General features: G+C 35.0%; 1 protein-coding gene across 11 annotated transcripts in view; it reads left to right on the top strand.

The window, feature by feature from the left end:
* The window catches only part of LOC133194063 (progranulin-like), a 32536-nt gene that overhangs the window by 4073 nt on the left and 10028 nt on the right, over positions 1-18435 (top strand). For 3 of the 11 annotated variants that reach the window (XM_061330004.1, XM_061329998.1, XM_061329997.1), the window contains exons 2-12: positions 366-482; positions 585-815; positions 931-1161; positions 1580-1810; positions 4508-4738; positions 7839-8069; positions 9363-9593; positions 10056-10298; positions 12412-12678; positions 14965-15195; positions 15825-16055. In XM_061330004.1, the coding sequence (XP_061185988.1) occupies positions 366-482; positions 585-815; positions 931-1161; positions 1580-1810; positions 4508-4738; positions 7839-8069; positions 9363-9593; positions 10056-10298; positions 12412-12678; positions 14965-15195; positions 15825-16055 (2475 nt within the window). The remainder of the gene's footprint in view (positions 1-365; positions 483-584; positions 816-930; positions 1162-1579; positions 1811-4507; positions 4739-7838; positions 8070-9362; positions 9594-10055; positions 10299-12411; positions 12679-14964; positions 15196-15824; positions 16056-18435) is intronic. The other 8 variants (XM_061330003.1, XM_061330005.1, XM_061330002.1 and 5 more) reach the window with 8 other exon arrangements.

The raw sequence follows: 18435 nt of genomic DNA, 5'->3' as shown, positions 1-18435 counted from the left end.
TTTTACAGGATTCGTAAAAAGTTCCTCAGAAAAAAAATTTCCCTATAAGAAAATTCCTTATAACTGAGTTTTACTGTGTAAAAGTTCCATTTTGGTATTCAAGAAGCTTCATTAATCCGGATGATTTGCTTGGGAGCATAAGCGTCCAGATTAATAAGACCCCACTGTACACATATACTTCTGACTCGTACTGACTTGGGAAATGATTGTGTTTGCATGTAAATACTATGTCTGTGTTTTGGTAATTCACTAAAAAAGGTTTATTAGTACATCGTGTTCACAGGTACATGTATATGGTAGATTTATGGTGTATTATACTCGGAAATCAAAATTCATTAAAAGCAATTTCATTTTTTTTTCTGTAGAAAGTTTCACTGAAGTTGGAAAGCGTAGTTTGTCCTGATGGTCAGCACGAATGTAAAGATGGACAAACTTGCTGTAAGCTGTCCAGTGGGCAATGGGGATGCTGTCCAATACCAAAGGTAAGTTTTCATTTTCTAATCTTTATTTAATCAGAGACAACATTTCTGTATGACACGTGATCAGTAAATGAATTACAAAACATGTTTGCAATGTATTTTCAGGCTGTATGCTGTAGTGATGGTAGACACTGCTGTCCCTCTGGGACTACATGTGAGGTGTCCTCAGGGAAATGTAAAAGAGGGTCCAGTGTAGTCACGGACTGGATTGAGAAACAACCTGCTCTGCTGAGGTCAGAAAATGTGGTTTGTCCTGATGGACAGCACGAGTGTAAGTCTGGACAGACATGCTGTAAACTGTCCAGTGGACAGTGGGGATGTTGTCCAATACCAAATGTGAGTTTTTAGCTCTACTGATCAATGACCATAAGTTTTCATTTTTTACTCTTTACTGACTCAGTGATTTTTTTTTACATGTGACTTTCAGCATGTTTGAAATGTATTTTTTCAGGCTGTATGCTGTAGCGATGGTAAACACTGTTGTCCTTCTGGGACTACGTGTGACGTTTCCTCAGGAAAGTGTCAAAGAGGGTCCAGTTTAGTCACGGACTGGTTTGAGAAAGAACCTGCTCTACTGAGGTCAGAAAGCGTAAAATGTCCTGATGGACAGCATGAGTGTAAGACTGGGCAGACCTGCTGTAAACTGTCCAGTGGACAATGGGGATGTTGTCCCTTGCCAAAGGTAAATGTTTTAAATTAACTTAAAATCATTTACATAATAATCTTGCTACTTACAATGTATATTGATGAAAGCATCTCTTTAGACTTCAAAGCATTTACCTTATAAGCAGAAATTTTAGCGAGGATTCAATTTTGACATTTTTCAGCTAGGGTGTTGAGATTGCTAAAAATAAATATTACTAACAATTTATTCAGCATTAAAGGTTACCGTCATCTTTCTATGCACCATAAAATTGCTAAAATTACTTTTAGCTAAAATTAAATACAGATTTTTAAGGACAAATCGCTAAATTTGGAACTGGCTAAAAATACCACTTATACGGTTACCGTATATGTGCACCATTGATATGTAATATGAACAGAGCATGAATATTTGCATTTTTACCTAAAAAGGATGGATGTCATCTTGGTTATTTCAGGCAGTCTGCTGTAGTGATGGTAAACATTGTTGTCCAGAGGCGACTACTTGTGATACTGGTACAGGAAAATGTAAGAGAGGGAACCAGTTGATAATGGACTGGATGGAAAAACAACCTGCTCTGAGAAGATCAGAAAACGTGGTCTGTCCTGATGGTCAGCATGAGTGTAAAGATGGACAAACTTGCTGTAAACTGTCCAGTGGAGGTTATGGGTGTTGTCCACTTCCAAAGGTATTTAAAATTCACACTGTACATAAAATCTTGAAACGTTATGTACACATTCTGAAACAAAGTCACAGATTAAAAGGAAAATGACCATGTATTGAGGAATTTTTTTTATGCACATTTGCAGTTTTGTATTCAAATGCCATCCCTACAAAATTTGCAAAAGAGAAAAAAACCTGCAAATGAAAGTGTTGTTATTTTGCTATGTTCCTATTATTCACTGAAAACACTTTGATACATGACTACAATGTACATGTACATGCATATATAAAGATCCCTCACTGCTCAATGGCCCAGAGTGCCGAGTAAAGGTCAAAATTTGAAGCCCTTCACCGGTATACAGTACCAACCAGACCCAACCTGACACAAAGCAGTCCCAGGGACTGCTTTCTGGGACTGCTAAAGCAGTCCCATAGCGGTCCCAGAGCAGTCCCACAGCGGTCCCAGCGGTCCCAGAAAGCAGTCCCAGTGGGCGGGGTTAATTAATTTAATGGGCAGAGCTTACTCAGAATGGGATTACCAATAAGCAATGTAACTATATAAAAGGCAGTTGAAATTGACGAGCATTTCTTTCTGAGTAGTATCAATAAATATTCACAATTCTTACGCGACAGTCATTTCTGAACTGTTAAGAAAATCACAGTACGCGTATAGAAACAAATAATAATTATTGAATGAAGAAGTCGTTCACACCTATTAATAACATGAATATTTAAACCCAATTATTTGGTATATTAATTTTTAACCAAAATAAACCAATTTCTTTATTTTGATTGATATTGGTTTTCATATTTATTTTTTTTTATATAGAAAATTAAACTTGAATTGTTTATTTTCTACAGGAATTAGCTTTAAATAGATATAATAATTATAGAGCAAGCCCGATTCCCATATTATACTCTGAATGCATTTTTCTTAAGTATTGGAGCTTTTGAAAAATTCTTTGTTAAACATTGCCGAGTATTATATTTCAGTCATGATTATTTTCAATGATTTGCCAATTTGATTATCTTTAGATTCTCAGTTTTAAGTGCTTTATTATATACATCTGTAAATCATGCAAATGGAACCCTCAGATTATGTCCAAAATAAATAATCCCGAAATAAATTTATACACAATTATTGAAACAAAGATTTTTTTGCAGTACATAGATTGAAATTAGTGTCAATGTTGACCAGCGTGTTCAGTGATGTGTAACACTGATACCCAAATAACATGCATTGACTTTCTGCTAATTATGCCAAAAGGCGATTGAAACCTCAGGTGTAGACACCATTTTATACAACTGTGTTAATCGGCCAGGTAAACACAAACAAAACAAATAAGAAACAAGTCACAATTCCCAATATTTTCAAATGTTTATTTTTTTAATAACTTGTTTATAAATTAAAAACTAATTCCTAAATAAATCCCCGAATAATTGTTCACATTGTTTATGTGACAGAAGAATGGTAGAATAATGTTATTTCATGGTCATTTAATAAATTATTAGGTTTTTTTTGAGGGTGGTAAAAAATAGTATGGAATGCTCTTTTTTAATCATGGAATTAGCTTTTTCAATTAAAAAAAAAATCCAGTACAGTACGTTCCTCTGAATACATGTATCTTACTGAAATGACAAGTTTGTTTGTTTTTGTTTGTTTGTTTTTAAATATAAGTGCTAATGCAAACTTTAGTACATATTAATTTGACAGCATTAATTTATTAAATAGGCCTAGATAATTTTTTTTTCAAACACCTGTATTGAAGTTTAATTTAAGGGATAAATCATCCCCTGACTTCCCTCTTTAACTACTTTTATTTCCTTAAAATTAATTTTTGACTACAATTGTGTAAATTTACAGCCCCCTGAAGACATTTAGTAATTAAATGTATAACTATCTCTATTTATTTAATTTTTGTAAGAAATACTTGTTTTTTTTTAAATTTTTTTTTTTAAAATTATCTTAAACACCTCTCTGCAGAAAGAAAACAAAACAACAACAGGGAGCTGCAAATTCAGAATACACAAGGGGTGGAGCTATCAAGTCACTCAGAACCTTTTTCACGCATAAGTGAACAAAGCAGTCCCAGAAAGCAGTCCCAGGGACTGCTGGGTCTGCTTTCTAGAGCAGTCCCACAGCAGTCCCAGAGCAGTCCCACAGCGGTCCCAAAGCAATCCCGGGGAGTGCTTTCTGGGACTGCTTTGGTGTCAGGTTGGGTCTGGTTGGTACTGTATGGTGACGTCTCTATATGAGTGAAAAATACTCAAATGGGACGTAAAACAACATACAATCAATCAATCAATCTTAGTCCCATTGAGTTCAAGATAACAAGGTGTGACTGTATATATAGTGATAAATCTATATCAGACTTATGTTCTGAAGCAGGGGGTGTTTCTTATCTCCCTTAACAGGGGTCAGTTATTGTCTCCCCTAGAAGAGGGCTAAGCTCCTAAGCACAGGGCTGTTCTCATCTCCCATAGCAGAGAGTAGTTCTTAATGGCCGAGGATCATTCTTATCTCCCCTAGTACAAAGCAGATATTATCTCCCATAGCTGAGGACTGTTCTTACCTCCCCTAGTAAAGGGCAGATCTTATATCCCTTAGCAGAGGGCTTTTTTTAGTGTCCCATAGCAGAGGGCTCTTAACATAAATGAGAGTGGTTATTTTTCAATGTACATAATCTGAAAAATTAATTTGAAATGCTGTAAATTTTTTCAGGCTGTTTGCTGTAGTGATGGGAAACACTGTTGTCCTTCTGGGACTACATGTGAGGTGTCCTCAGGAAAATGTAAAAGAGGATCCAGTTTACTCACGGACTGGTTTGAGAAACAACCTGCTCTATTGAGGTCAGAAAATGTGGTTTGTCCTGATGGTCAACATGAGTGTAAGACTGATCAAACTTGCTGTAAACTGTCCAGTGGAAGTTATGGGTGTTGTCCTGTACCAAATGTAAGTTTATGGGAATAGCTATTTTGATATACAGTCTTGAAAACTCTGTGAAAATATCTATGCATACTGAATGGGATTAAAAGTTAAAAATTGTCATTGTTTTGAAGATTAAATTGTTCTCTGGCAAAATGAACCTCATTTGGTCACCTGTAATGCTATTTTTTCCTGTAATTGTAATGAATATTTTCCTGCTGAAATAGAGAGAAAGGTGATTTTTTTAATCAAATTAATAACTATATATAAGATGATTATTTGAGACAGTTGAACATTTGATAGACGAATATAAAGTAATAAATCAGTGTCATATTTATGTCCTTAAGGAAGAGATTGCAAGGGTCCATGAAAAAAATCCGCTCGATGAATTTTTCTCATTTTTACATATAATTTGCCTTACGTTAATGGTATCATAATATGAAAATGTCAACCATGGTCATCAGGGTTATAAAGAAGATATGGTTGCCATGGTAACCACCGTTTTTCAATATTTTGATATTTATGTAGTGAAATTTTAAGTATGCCATACAGATATCAAAATTGAAACAAATTAAATAATTTTCACCAGATATTAAATAATATGCTTTATATTCATTGAAAATAAAAATTATATCGGAAACTATTGATAGATATAGTAATGCCACAGTTGCTTTGGGGAGTAGTCATTGTAAATTTGCAGTTATATTTTCACCCCAGGAGCAGTTTTCAATGTCTTGACAAAAAATTGCCCAATGAATTTTCCTAAAATTGATATATTTTGTAACAATTATTATAAGTGACTTATGGTTAAAATATGAAGTGGGGTCATCACATTCTTTTTTAAGCTACATGCATTTCAATACCCCCCCCCCCTTCCTAAAATATTAAAAGTCTTCATAAATTTTAATCTGATGGTTTGTTGCTGAACCTTTAAAGTGCATAATCTGTTAAAAGACTATTAAAAAAAAATCAATACGTACAGATTAATAAAATATTATTTTTTCTGAAAATCTTGTGGTGGTTGCTCATTTTATACGTAGAGCAGAATGATAGCAGAATGATATAAGTATCATGTACACAAAAAACAACAGTATGCAATTTTTTTTTTTATTTTTCCATCTCCACAATATTCATTCCGTTATTATTTCAATATAAATATATACATTCTAAACCAGTGCACAGTGGTCCAAGGGCCAAATTGTTCATGCTCTGAACACTCATCGAGGTCTCTGCACTGTGACTTGGAATCGGAAGGGGGGGGGGGGGGGGGGTTAGTCACTTGAACACATTGAATTAGTAGATTATTTCAGAGAACTTGTATCTGCAATATATACCGTATATAAAATAAATATTATCTTATTTGACAAATTTTATTGATTTGCTGTGTAATATTTACATTTGCAAATATTTTTCCTACACATTCATTGCAAGTTAGAAAACAGTTCATTTTCTCATGAACTAGGTAAGCCTACATATCTCCATTGTGACGTCATAATGCCACACTTGACGTCAAAACTATAGGCCTAGTGCAAACTGTTTTGTTTCCAAAATAATGGTTGAATGACTTTTATAAATTTGCGCTTCATGATCACGCGGTTCATGAAATATGCTGAGGTGAAGCGTCTTTGTTCATGTCCTCGTGAATTTTCAAAAATTAAATTAATTTTTCAAATATATTCCCTTGAGCTGATGAGTTGAAATTTTTTTTAAATTTATATAACGTTATGCTCAAAATAATTTTCTTTCTCAGATATGCCTGGTACCTCTGTAGTTCCTCGATTGTCAGAGTTAACCTTCTTACATGCGTATTTATTGATAGATTTGTGAAAACTTGCAAAAAGAAACCTTTCTTTTCTTTTAAGAAGTGTGTTGAGTTTCAATTCTTTTACCAAATACGACGCATAAAACAATTTACTACAACAAATGTTTACGCAATATATGTGCCGATGATTCAATGTTTACAATGTACATGGTCGATGTAAGCATTGAAAATGCTAGAGAAGATCTTACAGAGGAAAACAATTTCCTTTGCGATATTTTTTTAAAATACGTTCATGTCCAGCATGCAACCTGAAACTGGTCTATACACGTATATATGAAAATCGCATTCGTTTATGCTTCCATATAGGCCTATTTTCATTTTAATCACTGAGAAAATCACGCTGTCTGAAGCTTTTAGGAAATGATTGTCTATTCATAGATGTAAACCCTATAATAATAAAAAAAAAAAAAACGATCTCAAATAAAATTCTAGTATTTTAATTAAAACTAGAGGATGTAAAGATCCAAGTATGAATTAAATTTATTTATGAAACAGATTACAGCGTTCAGAACTACGACAAAGGCTAGACGTGTCAAAACGAAAAAAAAAACAAAAAAAAACACATGGATAAAAAAAATCTGCGTCGACGCTCACCAACACTCTGCAACATCACATCTTTAGGGCCTATCTTATTCTTTCTCCATTTAAAAAATATTGCCACGAAAACCTTTTGTCATGGGCGTAATCATAATCACTCTCCTTATTCCAAAAATGGTTGCCGTAAATCTTCTTTTTTTAAACATCACATGAGTCGATCACGTGATGCCATGCAATCGCTTCCTTAAGCAGGGGGTGTTTCTTATCTCCCTTAACAGGGGTCAGTTTTTGTCTCCCCTAGAAGAAGGTCATCCTTAACTTCCTGAGCAGAAGGCAGTTCTCATCTCCCATAGCAGAGGGGAGTTCTTACCTCCAATGGCTGAGGATCATTCTTACCTCCCCTAGTAAAGGGCAGATCTTATCTCCCTTAGCTGAGGACCATTCTTATCTCCTCAAGTAAAGGGCAGACCTTATCTCCCTTAGCAGAGGGCTTTTTTAATCTTCCATAGCAGAGTGCTCTTCTTATCTCTTAGCAGAGGGCAATTCTTATCTTCCACAGCATAGGGCTCTTCTTATCTCTTAGCAGAAGGCAATTCTTATCTCCCATAGCAGAGGACTGTTTTTGTTGAAGAGCAGTTTTTATCTCCCTTAGCAAAGGGACATTCTTCCAATAAGCATTTTCTGATGTAACATAAAGGAGAGTGGTTATTTTCAATGTACATAATCTGAAAAAAAATTAATTTGAAGTGCTGTAAATGATTTTTTCAGGCTGTATGCTGTAGCGATGGTAAACACTGCTGTCCTTCTGGGACTACATGTGATGTTTCCTCAGGAAAGTGTCAAAGAGGGTCCAGTTTAGTCATGGACTGGTTTGAGAAACAACCTGCTCTACTGAGGTCAGAAAATGTGGTTTGTCCTGATGGTCAGTCAGAATGTGAGACGGGACAGACTTGCTGTAAATTGTCCAGTGGACAGTATGGATGTTGTCCTCTACCTAAGGTAAGTTTTTAGGAAATTAAATTGTATGGTGTACATACTACAAAATATTATGCACATCTGGGTACTCTGTGTACAATCATATTTGATATAGTCTGAGATTAAAAAAAAGGAAATTGTCATTTTTAACTATCTGACAATACAAAGCAAAGATGTGAAATTAAGGGAGTGCAAATATTAACTAACTACAGTCAAACCTCATTATCTTGAACTCAATGAGACTGAAAAAATCTTCGAGATCTCTGAGGATTCGAGATAGTGGTAGGGTGGAGCTCTATTAATCATACAGTGAAAATGCATAAATTCTTTAAAAACCTTTTCCTTTTCCCCTGTAGACTTTGTAGACGAACTAAATGCATCGTCATGATGAGCAAAGGCTGGCTTTTCCAAAATTGTGAAATTCATGCTCCCAGTGTCAGGGGTTTTGGTGTTACATGTAGGGAGGGACTCGGTAGAGAATTTAGTGAAAATGCATTCATTCTTTGAAAATCATCGTCTCTGTACCTTTGTATTGAGCATACAAACTTTGTGCATGCTTATTTTTATCATATGTATTAATTCATTGAATTTCTTATTTTCTGTTCTCATGTATTTAGGGTTTCTTGTGCTATTGCATGGATCTACTGATCATAAAGTAAAAGATGCATTTATTTTTTAAAAATCTTCTTCTCTGTTCCATAGGCGTCTAGCAGGCAAACCAAGTACATTGTTAATGAGCATGGGTGGTTTTATTAGATAAGTGAAATCCGTATCACTGGGTCAGGAATTTTGATGCTAGGACAGGGTTCCATTGATTATGAAGGGAAATTTTTACTCTACCTTGGGAGAAGTTCTCCTTTGGTTGTTCACCAATGATCGTGAGTCGCCCGCGTGGCGCAGTGGTTGGAGCGTTTGAGTGTTTGCTCTAGAGTTCTGAAGTATGGAGTTGATCCTTATGTTGGGTTTTGAATCCCACTGTGGGACATGGAGTCTGGTCCTTCAGATGAGACTGTATAAACCAAGGTCCCTTGTCGCAGTAGGTACTGACACGAAAAAAAAATCCCTCACTGCTCAATGGCCCCGAGTGCAATAGGTCAAAATTTGCAGCTCTCCACTGGCAAGTGGTGGCATCTCTATATGAGTGAAAAATTCTTGAGAGGGATGTAAAATAACAAAAAAAAAAAATGATCATAAATAACTCAGTGACCCTTGAGGCCCTTTGGCCTTTTCCTTATTTTTTATTAAGCATTCATATTTCTTTAATGAGAACTAACTAAATAATTATTTCATATACTGTATATATGTGTTTTTTTTCAGGCTGTGTGCTGTAGTGATGGGAAACACTGCTGTGCAGAGGGGACAACTTGTGAGGTGTCCTCAGGAAAATGTAAAAGAGGGTCCAGTTTAGTCATGGACTGGTTTGAGAAACAACCTGCTCTGCTGAGGTTTGAAAATGTGGTTTGTCCTGATGGTCAGCATGAATGTAGGACTGGACAAACTTGCTGTAAACTATCTAGTGGAAGTTATGGGTGTTGTCCAATACCAAATGTAAGTTTTGGGGTACAACATTATACATGATATATGTTCCTTACTATTAATAGTGTATATGATTATTTTCTCTATATTCTGTGTTCTTATCTTCTTGTTGAAGAGATAATTAGAACCAAGAAAATGTTTATTGGAGATTTAAATATAACTGGAGCATTTCTGATTTTGAAATCCATATACAATACAAGCCACTATTGTTAGCTCTTTTAGTTGTTAACCAGAAGAGCTTCTGTCTATTTATCAAGCTTTGCATTCTCATTTTCAACTTTTCTCACTGAATATAAAAAAAAAAATTATGCATGCAGCCATAAAGATAGAATTATTTTCTTTTTGTGAAGTATTAAACAATCTTTTAAGCATTTTTCTGTTACTTGATATTCCAGTTGAGGTCATCAGTTCCATTGATTTAAAAAAAGAAAAAATGTTTACTGTGTGGTGTACTCTACGTGTTTTCTTTTTCAGGCTGTGTGCTGTAGTGATGGGAAGCATTGCTGTCCACAGAACACTCAGTGTCAAGTCTCCTCTGGGAAGTGTATCAGAGGTGATAGTCTGGAACTTCATTGGATTGAGAAGGTTCCAGCCGCCAGATATCCCCAGGGAGAAACATCCTCTGTCATGTGTCCTGATGGAGCCTCCGAATGTAAGGATGGTCAGACATGTTGTCTGTTGGCCAGTGGGAAATATGGATGTTGCCCAATCCAGGATGTATGTATTTCAAATCTGCAATATGTATTAAGTTGAACTTTGTTGTCTTGAAGACTGATATCTGAAATACCATGGATATGTCTAAGTTGGAAGATCTTACTACTTTTTATGCCTCCATAATAGGAAATTAGGGGGCATATAGTGTTGGTCTGTCTGTTATCTGTTTGTCCCCAAAAATTTAATCTCCACTATAACTTTTGAATGAAGGATGATAAGAGTTCCATTATCATATTTCACATGTATATTCCTTGTGACAAAACCTTTTTGTTGATACCAACATTTTTGACCTCGTGTCCTTGACTATGGAGTTTGCCCTACTTTTGAAAATTTTAATCTTGGCTATAGCACTTGAACAGTGGTGATGGGTTTTCAAATTTCACTTGTGCATTCCTTGTGACAAGACCTTTCTTTTGGTACTAACATTTTTGACCTCATGACCTTCATCTTGGAGATTGACTTACTTTTGAAAAACTCTAACTTTGGCCATGAGCTAGCTGCCACATGGGGGCATCAGTGTTTCACAAACAGAACTTGTTTCTGATAATGAGGTTAATATAAACATGCTTAATGTTAGGGAGGGATGGGGTTATTTATTTTCAGTCTGTCTACTGTTATTCTTAAGATGTTTTTCTGTATGTTTGTCCATAATTTATACTTCAAATATAACTTTTGAAATGTCCCACACAACATGCACAAAGACCTCATACCTGTCAAATTTGGCCACAGTGTCATTGAACTGTTTTGGTCTGTATTTTTTCAAGAATATACTCTACTAGTTTGCTTAGATATGAACGGATTGTACAACTAGACTTCAAAATGTATTGAATGGGACTGCCACAATTACTTTTAGATGCAAAATTTATGGTTTCAGAGTTAGCTTGTGTTAGCATTTTTAGCTCACCTGAGCCAAAAGCTTTTCTTATCGAAATGTCTAGCTGTCCATCTGTCTCTCAACTGAACTTACCAATAAGCATCATTGGGTGAAAGGGATTCAAGTTTGTTTATGTGAAGGACTGGCCATACCCTCTTTCAAGGGGAGATAATTTAGAATAAGTGAAAATTTAATTGCATCTTTCAGAAATTTTCTTCTTAGAGCCACTGGTCCAGAAAAGATGAAACTTGTGTGAAAGCTTCATTAAATAGTGCAGATTTAAATTTGTTCACAAAAATGATCCCAGGGGGTAAGGTTTGGACAATAGGTGATTAAAGTTTTGCAAAGGAATATATAAGAAATAATCCTTAAAAATTCTTCTTCTCAAGAATAGCATAGTCCTGATAAGTCAATTTATGTGAAGCATATTCAGATAGTGCAGATTCAAGTTTGTTCAAATCATGGCCCCCAAGGGTAGGATGGGACCACAATTGGTGATCAAAGTTTTACATAGGAATATATTTGGGGGGAAAATCATTAAAAATCTTCTCAACAACCAGGGGCTGACAAATCCCATTGCCCGACGCACGGGGCTAGTGAATTTTAGGAGAGGGCAAGTGAAATTTTATCAACCACTTGCCCGTGGGCAAGTGACTTAAAAAATAAAATAAATATTTAAGTCATAGATTTAATTTTGGGCACAGAGGATTGCATCTACTCAGTATTTTTCTTCCTATTTTTTTGAAATTTATATAAATACAGTATTAATTATGGTTGGGCAATCAAAAATTAAGGTAGGGCAAGTGAATTTTCACCACTTGCCCTTGGATAAGTGCATAAAAAATCTATTTGTCAGCCCCTGCAACAACAGTAAAGCCATGGTTAGTCATATTGATAGAGAAGCATCCTCAAATAGTGAGAATTCAAGTCTGTTCAAATCATGGCCCCTGCAGATAGGGTGGGGTCACAATACAAATCAAAGTTTTACCCAGGAGTATATTGAAAAAAAGCTGCTGGTGAAAAACAGCAGGACCATAGTGACTAAGGTGAGCACTGTGGTCTATGGACCTCTTGTGTTAAAGGTCCCTTTAATAGCCCTTAAAAAAATAAGGGCAAGTTTCTTATAAACGTCTTCTTTCGAAGAGAGTTTTACTTTGCTAAATCTTATGTTGATGTTGATCTTTTGAGGTCTACATATGTACATGTACAGAAACATTGCACAAAAGTTTGAACCATTTACAGGCTGTCTGTTGTTCCGATCATATTCACTGCTGCCCACAAGGAACAACATGTGACCTTCAGGAAAAGAAATGCATAGGACAAGGAGAAAGTTTGGGAATAATTAGCATGGACATGGTGCATATAAAGGAGGGAAAATCCCAAGAATCCCATCACTTGATCCCACTGACAGCAAACAAAGAATGTCCTGATGGCCAATCGGAATGCAAGACAGGCCAGACCTGTTGTAAACTAGCTAGTGGAAAATATGGGTGCTGCCCACTGCCAAAGGTAAATTAATAGAGTTTTTTCATTTCAAGCACATTGTTAAAGATTGCTATGGTATCTGCCTACTAGTACATGTGTTTTATTTTTATGCCTCTCTTTGAAGAAGGGAGTGTGACATATTGCTTTGCTGCTGTCTGTCAGTCGGTCTGTCTGTTGGTCCCTTAACAGTTTCCGTTCATTTTCTTCACAGAGGTTGCACATACTGAAATGAAATTTGGCATTCAGATTTATCATAAAAATATCTAGGTCAAGTTCTGTTTTGGGTACCATTGAACAATATCTGACAGAGTTATGCCTCTTGGACTTAGAAAAATTCCAATTATTTGCAGTTTCCATTCATTTTCTTCGCAGAGGTTGCACATGTACTGAAATGAAATTTGGCATTCAGATTTATCATAAGAATATCTAGGTCAAGTTCCGTTTTGGGTACCATTGAACAATTTTTTGACAGAGTTATGCGTATTGGACTTAGAAAAATTCCAATTATTTGCACTTTCAGTTCATTTTCTTCACAGAGGATGGACATACTGAAATGAAATTTGGTATACAGATTTATCACAAAAATATCTAGGTCAAGCTCTGATTTGGGTTACCGTAGGATCGAGCAATTTTTGACAGAGTTATGCCCCTTGGACTTGGAAAAAAACTCCAATTATTGGGGGGTGGGGGGGGGCATAAATAAGTGTTTTACAAACATCTCTTGTTTCAGTATATTTTGCATTATGTCAGTTTGTCTGAAAAATGGAATTTTCACACTAATTATCATAATTTTTAGCCTACCTAAGACGAGGATCAAGAGAGTATTTATGATCAAAGAGCATCAGTTGTCAGTCTGTCTGTCTTGTGTGTTGTCTGTAGCCATTTCACATTTACAAAATCTTTTCCAAAACCACTGTGTCCATTTTAACCAATCTTGGCACAAAGCATTCTTAAGTGATACATGTAAATATTCATATCTTTCAAAGGCAGTTAAATAAGAGTGAAAATTTAAGGGGGGGGGGGGGGTCATTTAAAAATCCTCTTACCAAAGTCTGGGAAGAAAAGTACAAAACTATTTTTTCTTTTCATTGTGTGAAGATTGTGTGTAGGTTAATTGCCCTCTTGCTGTTTAATTAGGTCTGCAGGATTATTGACCTATCCATCAAATTTTGATTTTGAGGGCAAATATGGCACTTACTCTAATGTGATTTCAATAGTTGGTCTTGATGTGAAAGAAAAGTTCTTGTTAGGAATAAAATAGAAGCAGGTTTAAACTTATTCGTAACTCATATATAAACAATGCACCTAATTCATGAAAATAACCATGTGAAATATAAACAATGTATTCAACTATATATAAGTGATTCCATTTATTTGCTTTGATATAAACAATTATAAAATATTTTTTTCATATACAGTGTATATTAAGGGTGCAACGATAAACCGTTTGACGGTATGTCGCGGTATATTTTTCCACGGTTCAATTCACGATACGCTAAACTGATATCGCGGTTCGGTTCAATCGGTCAGAATTATCTGTTTTGTCCATTTTATTTCCTTCTTTACTATTTCAAAATGGCTTCCGCGCAAAACGTGAGGTCGCCGATAACGCATTTACAGCAGTTAAACTTATCTCCAGCATCTTACAGACCTCAGATTTAACACGGAGAAGGACTTAATGTGATTATAAGTTAAAGATGTTAAGACAAATGATAAACCCTTTAGATCTAAACGCATTCTTTGGTAATACACGATATTCCATCACGTGTGTATTTTGATGAAAATTCGCTGTCTTGTTGACTGAAACGTATTAACACGACAAATATGACAATTGGTTTTTTACGTTAATAAAAGGAATAAAAGAATGAATGTCTTCCTTTTTCATTCCATTTTAAAAGGGAGTTTATTAGGAAAGGTCCCCGTAGTTCCCTGTTGGTCATTGGTTTAGAATAGATCTACCTAATAATCCAATTCAAGTTAACAAAATGTTATTTTAATTATTATTAAAAAATACGAACATTTTGTATAACCCTGTCAAGTTTAAAAAAATATGATGACAAACTTGAAACTTGAAACATTTTTTAACCTTGTCATGTATCGTGATACGTATCGTATCGTGAACTGAATACCGTGATACGTATCGTATCGTGAGGTTAGTGTATTGTTGCACCCCTAGTGTACATGTATATACAGCTCTACAAAGATTAAAGATTTTGTCATGTGAAAATGATACTTTTTTGTTCTTTAAACCAGTAGGTTATTATAAATGGAAATCCTGCATTTTCATTGGCTGTTGATTTTATTACACAGGCAGTGTGCTGTGCTGACATGAAGCACTGCTGCCCCGAGGGAAGCACCTGTGAAGTGTCCTCTGGGAAGTGTAAGAGAGGAGATAATATACTGATGGACTGGTTCCAGAAACTGCCTGCAGTGGTCAAGGCAGAAAGTGTGATATGTCCCGATGGTCAGCATGAATGTAAGGATGGACAGACCTGCTGTAAGACTGCCAGTGGACAATGGGGATGTTGTCCAGTACCAAATGTAAGTTATCGTTGTTAGGTCACACAAGTTACATTGCTATCTAGTCATCAGACATGCATCATTTCACTCATTGACAAGTTATATTGCTATCTAGTCATCAGTCATGCATCATTTCACACAAGTTATATTGCTATCTAGTCATCAGTCATGCATCCTTCATTTGTAGCCTTTTAAGAATTTGTTCATTTTCTCTTATTAAAAACGGTGATAAATTAGATGCGGGAGGCATTTTTTAATTAAAGAATTTTCTATATTAAAATCACAATGAAAATTCTTCCTAAAAGTTTATAGTAATACTTGAGTCATTCTGTAGATATATTTAACATCTCACAAAATTACTAAATGTATGCATATTGATTTAATTGAAAATATGATAAAAATTGCAATGGGGCTACCTCAAAACGGATGCACATGGGCCTTAATTTCAATTTTAGGTAGCCTTTTCTTTCTTCTCATCATTAAAGCTAAAGAGTTTTAAGTTACTCAAACCAAAAAGGCTCTCTTGTTTATTCTTACCATCAAGGGCCAAAGGCCCTTTTACTCAGTTAAAAATATAACTATGATGCATATTTGAAAAACCTCTGTATAAATAAATGAATATACATGTACACATAATATTTGTTTACCAGGCTGTATGCTGTAGTGATGGTAAACACTGCTGTCCTTCTGGGACTCAATGTGAGGTGTCCTCAGGAAAATGTAAAAGAGGGTCCAGTTTAGTCACGGACTGGTTTGAGAAACAGCCTGCTCTACTGAGGTCAGAAAATGTGGTTTGTCCTGATGGTCAACATGAATGTAAAGATGGACAGACTTGCTGTAAACTGTCCAGTGGACAGTGGGGATGTTGTCCAATACCAAATGTAAGTTTCAGGGGTGTAAGGATGTATGTTTCTCCAAACTATGAGTAAATTTTTAGTTTGGGCAAGGGAAACTGTAGATTTACTTGTATCATCATGGAAGTGAATATTTCTGATAGAAACTTATATCTTTATTTTACATTAGTTAATTAATAAAACAATAGATTTCAGTCAGGAATGCGTCTGACATGTTTTTGCATTCATATCCCTTGAATGGAAGAGATTCTAGATCATACACCTTTTATTCAAAAATGGGATCCATTATATTTTTTTTTCTTCCATGGAGTTAGCAAAAATATCATAAAAAATATTACAGAGGGTTAGCAAGCTCACTTGTATGTGTACTTGTAGGTGTAAACTACAAGTCAGAATTACAAGTACACGTTTACATTATTTTTCATGTTAAGCAATGTATAATGTGAACGTGTACTTGTAAGTGTTTTACAGACCCTGAAACGTGCTACTACCCCACACGCTCGCTGCACGAACGGTACACACTCGCTACACGGTTTGCACGAAACGCTGCACGGTTTACACGAAACGCTACACGGTTTGCACGAAACGCTACACGGTTTACACGAAACGCTTTGCACGAAAGGCTGCACGGTTTACACGAAAGCCTGCACGAAACGCTTTGTACACGTTTCTCACACGCTTTGTACACGATTCTCGCACGCTTTGGCCTCGATCTGGATTTTCTATTCGGAATCTTTCGGACTTTATTTCAATTATTACGGATTAATCAAAGATTAGTTAAGAATTGCAATCATTCAGATTAAGTTAAGATTAAAACTCGCTACACCAGTACTACATGTATATTAACAGATAAAATATTCAATGTTCAGTTGTAATTAATAAATAGTTGTCACTGAGTATGTGACCCGCCCGGTGAACTACTTATTATCGTCAGTGTACAAACTTTTTTTCACTAGATTCTAAATTACGCACTGAAAAAAAAAATATATTTGTAAATCATAATCTTTTACAGCATTGATGTTTTTTCCAATTATAGTTTGATATTAAATAGTTATTTATTACTGACAATTAAACTTAGCTATTGATTTGGAAAAAAAAAAGATTAAATTAAGTATGATTTCTGTAAACGGATTGATTTTCTTTTCCTTTTTTTTTTAATTATTGATTGATTTATACATTTTTTGATTTAGTAAAAGAAAAAATTCATTTGACTAAATTAAGTTCTGTTTATAATTTGCAAAGGTAATATGTTAACTGCATCTAACAGGAACATTGTGCAGAAAAGGGGGGGGGGGGGTTACCGAGATCTTACTGTTGTATCTTCAAATCTGTACACGACTAAATATAACGGGCACTTGTTTCAGTAAGTATCCCATCGGAAAAAAAAAATATATTATAGAAACAAGTGCCCGTTCTAAGGAAAAAGGATACCCTTATATCCAGCGGGACCCGATACATGTAATTCATTAAATGCTCTTTATTCAGAATGGTACATATATCATTTCATTACAGAGATAAACTTTAATTAATCATTATATGGTAGAGAAGCCGGGGGATAGGTATTGTGACTCTTTAGTTCTCTTTTGAGGCATTGTGTTTATCAAATAAAAACAATATTATACCCACCACCTTTTAAAATCCTTGATTTCCAACCCCGTCTAGACAAAAAAATCAATAATTGTGTAATCAATAGTCGCGACTCTTCACAATATATTCAATATATATAAATGTCCAATGTCCTAAAAACTAAAAAATATGCTCTAGAACTGCGTGATTAATAAAACAACTAATATGTGATTATTCAGGATTTATTTTATTCACGAATGCACTGGCAAACTAATTCACTGTTTACAGACAATAGGATAAATTTAAGAAATAAAATTCACGGGTATTTATTTATACCCATTAAATACTAATAAAACTGTTTAATTTCACGAATTAAAAATCAATCGTTATTTTCGGGTGTCATCTTAGCTATGATTGACAAGAAATAATAGCAGAACAAGTTTCAGTCCGGGCACGCGGAGCCCATGATCGCTGTTGTAAATGACCTTGATCACGGTCTTAAGAAGAGTGTTGAAAGTGTAAAGAAGATTCCAATATTGTTTTAAGGGGTGCATCGGGTGCACCCTGAAAAAAACATTAAATTATTTCAAAAAAGAAAATTATCAATTAAAGACTTGTTGACAAGAAAAACTCGGTTAGTATTTTCATTTGATCCCCCCCCCCCGGAAATATTTAACCCTGTATTTGCCGATGCACGTGAATTATAATTCATTTATATGACTATTATTAATCAGCCAATTTTATGCATAAAAAGACTTTAAATGATTCATCGTTTCAAATTATTTGTATCACAATCTTATAAGAAAATTATGTTCGTTTATAAAGAAATTCAGTAAACTGT

The sequence above is a fragment of the Saccostrea echinata genome, unplaced genomic scaffold, assembly GCF_033153115.1.
Source record: "Saccostrea echinata isolate AGI-Se365-2 ecotype Australia unplaced genomic scaffold, CSIRO_AGI_Sech_v1 ptg000028l, whole genome shotgun sequence".
Taxonomy (NCBI): domain Eukaryota; kingdom Metazoa; phylum Mollusca; class Bivalvia; order Ostreida; family Ostreidae; genus Saccostrea; species Saccostrea echinata.
Note: the sequence above shows the minus strand (reverse complement) of the source record. Positions and strands in the feature narration are given on the sequence as shown.